At 41.2% G+C, this 6,786-nt stretch overlaps 1 protein-coding gene across 1 annotated transcript; it reads right to left on the bottom strand.

Moving 5' to 3' along the window:
* Positions 1–1,868: 1,868 nt before the first annotated feature.
* Positions 1,869–4,236, bottom strand: LOC141608440 (uncharacterized). The gene is made up of 5 exons (XM_074427796.1): positions 4,185–4,236; positions 3,745–3,992; positions 3,100–3,607; positions 2,423–2,707; positions 1,869–2,221 (listed from the first exon to the last, which is right to left on the bottom strand). The coding sequence occupies exons 1-5, from the start codon at positions 4,234–4,236 to the stop codon at positions 1,869–1,871; spliced, it is 1,446 nt and encodes a 481-aa protein (XP_074283897.1).
* Positions 4,237–6,786: the final 2,550 nt, after the last annotated feature.

The raw sequence follows: 6,786 nt of genomic DNA on the forward strand, positions 1-6,786 counted from the left end.
AGAGAAAAAGGAAAGAAACAATACCAACTATTGAAAGGATGAACAATAAGGAAGAACAAGGTAAGAACAATAATAATAATCTTTGATTGATGAAGAATGATTGCCAAGTTACAAAGGATTTGAGTTTCCTCTCTTAACCTTACAAATTTCTTCCCCAAACTAGGATTAGATACCTAATTTTCTGGGAAATTAAGTATTTATCTTAAGTACAAAAAGTTAGGTGAGAATACAAGAGAGAAACGAAATCTGCAGCCGGGGGGTATAATTATGCCCGGTCCGGGCAAAGTTTTACCCGGCCGGGTATAATTATGCCCGGTCCAGGCAAAGTTTTACCCGGTCCAGGCAAAGTTTTACCCGGTCGGGTGAAACTGCTTTTAGGCACTTTTTGAAGTTTTTTCTGTCCTCCGAGAGGTATAATTATGCCCGTCACAGGTATAATTTCGCCCCTTGGCCTAGTTACTTCCATTCTTCAAGCGAATCACGTTCCAACTCCGTTCTTCTTATATTTTGGGGCACGGTACCTACAAAAAGGGTTCATAAGTACGGGAAAAATGCTCAAAACATGTCCTATGCTAAGAGTGAAGAGAAGGAACTCGGGTAAAGCTAATACTAACTAAATGAGTTCATAATGCTTGATTTATTATGACAAAAATGGGTCCGGGACATCAAAATATGGGGGTTAAAATGGTGTTATCAAATGCCCAGTTTGCGGAGAAGGTAAGAAAAATGGTTCACACCCAAAGCCTCGGTGAAAATATCGGCCAGCTGCTCGGTCGTATACACATGTGCCGTGGAAATCAACCCCTCCGTTATCGCATCACGAACAAAATGACAATCTATCTCAATGTGTTTAGTACGTTCGTGAAAGACCGGATTCTGGGCAAGATGGATGGCAGACTCACTGTCACAAAATAGCTTCATGGGCAATGGCAAATTCACATCCAAACTGACTAAGAGACCACGTATCCATTTGAGCTCACAAACAACAGCAGCCATGGGCCGGTACTCAACTTCAGTGGAAGAAAGAGAAACATTTGTTTGTTTCTTGGTTTTCCAAGAAATCGGTGAACTGCCAAGAAACACAAACCACCCAGTAGTCGAACGCCGAGATAAAGGGCAACCAGCCCAATCAGAATCACACCAACCAGAAATAGTAAAATCAATATCATACCGTAAAAGTATTCCTTGACCCGGATAACCTTTTAGGTAATGAACCACGCGCAAAGCTGCTGCCATATGCTCTTGTCGTGGTTGATGCAGAAAACGGAAAATAATATGAACCGCATATGTAAATCCGGACGAGTCACCGCAAGATAGACTAACCGTCCAACAAGACGACGGTACGGCTCAACGTCGTCCAAGAGCGCACCAACTCCTAAACCGAGTTGATGATTTTGTTCAAGTGGTGTCACAGCTGATTTACCCCCCAGCAAACCCGTTTCAGAAATAATATTAAGGGCATATTTCCGCTGACTGAGATATATACCTTCGGCACTACGTGCCACTTCGAGGCCAAGAAAATACTTAAGAGGACCCAAATCTTTTATGTGAAAACAGTTCCCCAAATATGTCTTGAAATTAGCAATAGCGGAAGCAGATTGCCCGCAATGACAAGGTCATCAACATAAATAAGGACAAACAAACGTACCTCGTCTTGCGAGTAAGAGAATAAAGAGTAATCAGAATAAGACTGGCGAAAACCATAACCCTTGAGTGCCGTAGCAAGCTTAGCAAACCAACAACAAGGAGCCTGTCGAAGGCCATATAAAGACTTCTTCAAACGGCAGACCTTGCCCTCCTTGCCATGACCGAAACCGGGCGAAAGTCTCATGTATACTTCATAGCTCAAGTCACCATACAGGAAAGCATTATGGACGTCCATTTGGTGCAATTACCACTTCTTTATAGCAGCAATAGACAAGAAAGCTCGCATTGTAACCATCTTGACTACAGGAGCAAAAGTCTCCGTAGTCAAGGCCTTCCACCTGATGATTACCAAAAACAACAAGTCGTGCTTTAAAACGTTCAATAGTACCATCAGATTTATACTTAATATTATATACCCAACGACAGCCAAGAGCTTTCTTATCATACGGAAGATCGGTTAGCTCCCACGTTTCATTGCGTTCAAGAGCATCAATCTCGTCTTTCATAGCCGCACACCATTTACTATCCCGAATAGCCTCTTTAAAGGTGGGTGGTTCATCATTTGAAGTAACAGCTGTGAGAAAGTGACGATGTCTCTCCGAAAAAGAATGACAATCGACATAGTTTGCTAAAGAACAAGGCATACCTGAGGGCGACGAAGGTGGATTTGGTGAGCTAGAGCACGAGGATGGATTTTGTGCGGTGCCAAGAACATAACCACGCAACATGGAATTAAGAAATTTTTATCGTCGTCCACGACCGAGCTTAGGCTCACCCGCGGGCTCAGTCTCGGCATTAGATCCACTCACACCACCCGAAACAGCCCCCTCCACGGACGTATCCCCTTTCGCGGCAGCCCCTCCCGTGGTAGCCATAGCTGCTCCTATTGCCCCCTTCCCCTCGATGGAAGCCCCATCCGTGTCCGGGGTTCCATTAAACGGCACATTCAAAGAGACCAAAGAATCCGAGGAGGGTGACGAGGAAACAGGAGAGGCAAAGGGAAACAGAGATTCATGAAACACAACATCACGCGAGACAAAATAAGATTCCGTCTCAAGATCTTATAATTTCCAACCTTTCTTATTATGTGGGTAACCAATAAAGACACACTTCCGGCCGCGTTTTTCAAACTTATCACCTTGTGTGTACTGGTTATGAGCAAAACAAAGGCAGCCAAAGACAAGCAAGTTTTTGTAAGACGGAGAAACACCATAAAGGCACTCATATGGTATCTTGTTATCAAGCAAAACAGTAGGGGTACGATAATCAAATAAGCAGCTGTAAGTATACACTCACCCCAAAAAGACTTGGGTAAATTGGCTTGAAAGAGGAGGGCCATGGCTACATTTAAAATATGACGATGATTGCGTTCGACACAGCCATTTTGTTGAGGCGTTCCGACACAAGATGTCTGAAAGTGTATCCCATGACTAAAAAAATAACCTAACATACAATTAAACTCATTTCCATTGTCACTCTGAACACACTTCACAGTCTTATAAAATTGCGTGGAGACCATAGAAAGGAAATTCATAAACATATCAATAACCTCCGTCTTATCAAGTAGTAAATGAACCCAAGTAGCACGAGAATAGTCATCAACAATTGTGAAAAAATATTTTGCGCCACGGGAAGAGACAATACGATGAGGCCTCCAAAGATCACAATGAATTAACTCAAACATGTCCGAAGCACGCTTATCATTCAAAGTAAAATTACTACGATGCTGTTTGGCAAAATGACATGTATCACACACCGAATGTTTATTAAAATTAAAACTGCTAGCAAAAGGAATGGCCTTGAAAACTTTATTAGACGGATGTCCCATTCGTTGATACCAATGAACCAGAGAGCCCGTGTCACTCACTATATGCACCACTGAAGTACGAGCACCCGCACAAATCCAATAGAGTCCATCTCGCAGCTCACCTACTCCAATCGTCGTTCTCAAAGAACGGTCCTGAATAAGACAAGAATTTTTAGCAAACTCAAAAACATAGTCACGGTCAGAAGTAAGCTGAGAGAAGGAAATGAGATTGCAAGTCAAACTGGGTACGTATAAAACATTATGCAAAGAAGTGAATCATTTACAAAAACCGAACCCATGACCAAGGATGCAACCTGTTGGCCATTGGGAAGACCAACATTACGAGATTGAATCACACACTGTGCCTCCAAACATGATAAATAGTCAGTGACATGATTGGAAGAACCGGTGTCTAAAATCCAACAAGACATACCACTCAAACGATCAAAGGCAAGGATGTGATTTGTAGAAGCACCAGAAGTCACCAAATTCGCCTGAACCGAGGGACCCGAGCCAGATGACCCACGATCTGCTACACCTGAACCCGCAGATGCACCCTAACTCGAATGTGTTGAACCACGAGATGACCCGGCCCTGGCGCGACAAAGATCGGCCAAAGTACGAGGCATATCTCCCTACCAGTCGGGAAATTTCTGACTCTTAATATAGCAGTTCTTAATATCATGACCCTGAGTCTCACAAATCGAGCAATAAAATTGGCGTCTTTAACCTAGTTCCTTATCCCGTAAAGCTCGCCAATCAACCGGAGCATGAGCCGACATTGGCGTGGCAAAAGGCACCACATCAGACGCATCAAGAGAGGTGTCAACAGGGGCACGTTATCGTTCCTCTTGAAGGACGACATGATATGCCCTACAAAGACTGGGTAACGGGTCAAGTTGGAATTAAACATTAGCGTAGAAAGACGCATCGACTCCCATAAAGAAATGATGCAGCCGCTCATTATCAAGATGCTTAACGGCATCAGGTCCAATTCCACATTCACATTTACCGCACTTACAAGCAAACGACAGTTCATGTAGAACAAGAGAGTCCCACAGTGATTTAAGTTTATCGTAATAGGTGGTTACATCCATACCTTTTGTTTGGCGGCAGTCATGTAACTGAGTCTTCAAACTGTGAATTTTGGACCCATCAAAATTGATACCGTCGTTTCAGTACCAAAAATAAATACCTAAGTACTACTAACAGAAGTCAGCGGTATGTGGGATCGATCTCCACAGGGAGGCGGTCACCATCTACTAGTTAATTCTAGTCTGTCTACGGTCACAATTGGGGGTTTGAGTTGTTTAAATTAAACTAAATAATGAGATTAAAGCAAGAGAAAAGAATAAGAGAGATTAACAATAAGAAATAGAGAACTAGGATTGTCGGGTCATCAATGAATGTCAGTTAATTGCAGCTAAGGTTACAGATCGATCTTAGCTTTCGCCCTCATTAAAGCATCCTAATGTTCACTGCAGGTTTCACCCCTTCCAACCTTCCGGTCTAGGTCAATGCTTACCAAGATTAATTAGCTAAGTGCATCGATTCAAGCAGCTAGTTACAGTTAATTACAGTGATTAACAACAAAGACATGATAGCAACGAAAGATCTGTAAACCTAATTAGCAACTAACAATAATTCATTGAATCCCCTAAATCCTAGCAGGAGATTTAGCTAGACATAAATAGGAATAGAGCAAGAACAAGGGATGAGGAAATAATAACCATTGTAAATTAAAGAGAGTAAAGAGAGAATTACAAGTTAAGAACAGAAAGAGGAAGCAAAGTAATGTTTGACAGTAAGGAAGGGAAATTAAAGTATGAAGTCCCCCATAGACCTAATTACCTCTTTCCTATTTATAGAAGAGGGATTTTATTCGACCTAAAACATAATAATTAGACAAAAGCCCGCGTCCGTCAGCTAATCACTCGATCGAGTAGATTAGAAACACTCGATCGAGAAAACTCCTACAAAAACCACTCGATCGAGTAACAAAAGGGCTCGATCGAGGAACCCCTAAATAGCAAATTTCGATCGAAAACCGATTTCATTCGATCGAGGTCTTCTCCTCTCCAAAATACTCGATCGAGCAATAAAAGCTTTCGATCGAGGGACTTTAACTTGGCCAGCTCATTAGTCGTTAGTTCCAGCTATGATTTGTTGTTTTAGCTTCCTAAATGACTTTACACTCCCCATAACAGCAGTATTTCCGCTCTAAATCCACTCATCTTCTAAATGCAAGCTAATAGGATAGTAAAAGGCTTAATTCCGCTACTTCTGGGTCCATTCCTGCAAATAAAACAAAACAAACCAAAGTACAATATTAGGGGGCATTTCGTAGCATAGAACCACGAGAATCACATAGAAATAAGTGGATAAGAGACTTATAAAAACTATATAAAATGCACGTATCATACAACCAAAACTGAGCCTCCAAGTCAGACCAAAGGACCGCGGCATCTTCAACATACGGATGGTGTCAAGAAGCAAAGGATCAATGGTGTTGCGAATCCATTGAAAGAGTGTGCAATAAACAACCTCCCAATTTTCGAGGTTAAATTTGTCGGTTGTTTTTTAATTAAACCATCAATAAAGCCGTATTTGCGACGGTATTTCAAGGACATCTTCATAGAATATTTCCAGTCGTCGTAATTATCGCGACGAAGAATAACGTTAGAAATTTTTACAATTGGAACATCGTGGGATCCAAGATAATAGAGGTTTGAGAAATCGAGCTTCGGTGGCTCGGAAATGGCGTCGTCGTCGCCAGGCATGGAGGCGGAGTGTAAGATTTTTGTTTTTGTTTTTTTAGGTTAGGGTTTTATTTGTGGTGGAAAGAGGAATCCCTGATACCATGTTAAGACGATATGAGGGGGAGGTTATGTTTATTGATTAGCCAAACGATGACATATATAGTTACATGAATGGGCTTTTATGGGCCAATATAGTTTAGTCGATCAATACATATTAATAATCCTAACACATCAAAAGCTCGATCAAAATGAGAGTAATCGGATATACCATCATAAAAAAATAACTTTATGGAATATATATATTGGACTATCAAAAGATGGCTACTAGCCATTGCACAAAGATTGCATAATATCACAACTACTAGCCGTTGTCATATGAACACATCAAGTAAATCAGCAGCACATACTTCATTCAAGGAATGAAATTGTTTCCAAGTTTACCTTCCACATATTGTATCCGTAATTAGATTATTCATTTCCGTAATTATCTCTTGCATATTTAGTATATATAGCTAGCTTGTAAGTTCTACCAATTCACGATTCAATAATAAGAAAATTCAATTTACCAATTCT

Source organism: Silene latifolia, chromosome 10 (genome assembly GCF_048544455.1).
Source record: "Silene latifolia isolate original U9 population chromosome 10, ASM4854445v1, whole genome shotgun sequence".
NCBI lineage: Eukaryota > Viridiplantae > Streptophyta > Magnoliopsida > Caryophyllales > Caryophyllaceae > Silene > Silene latifolia.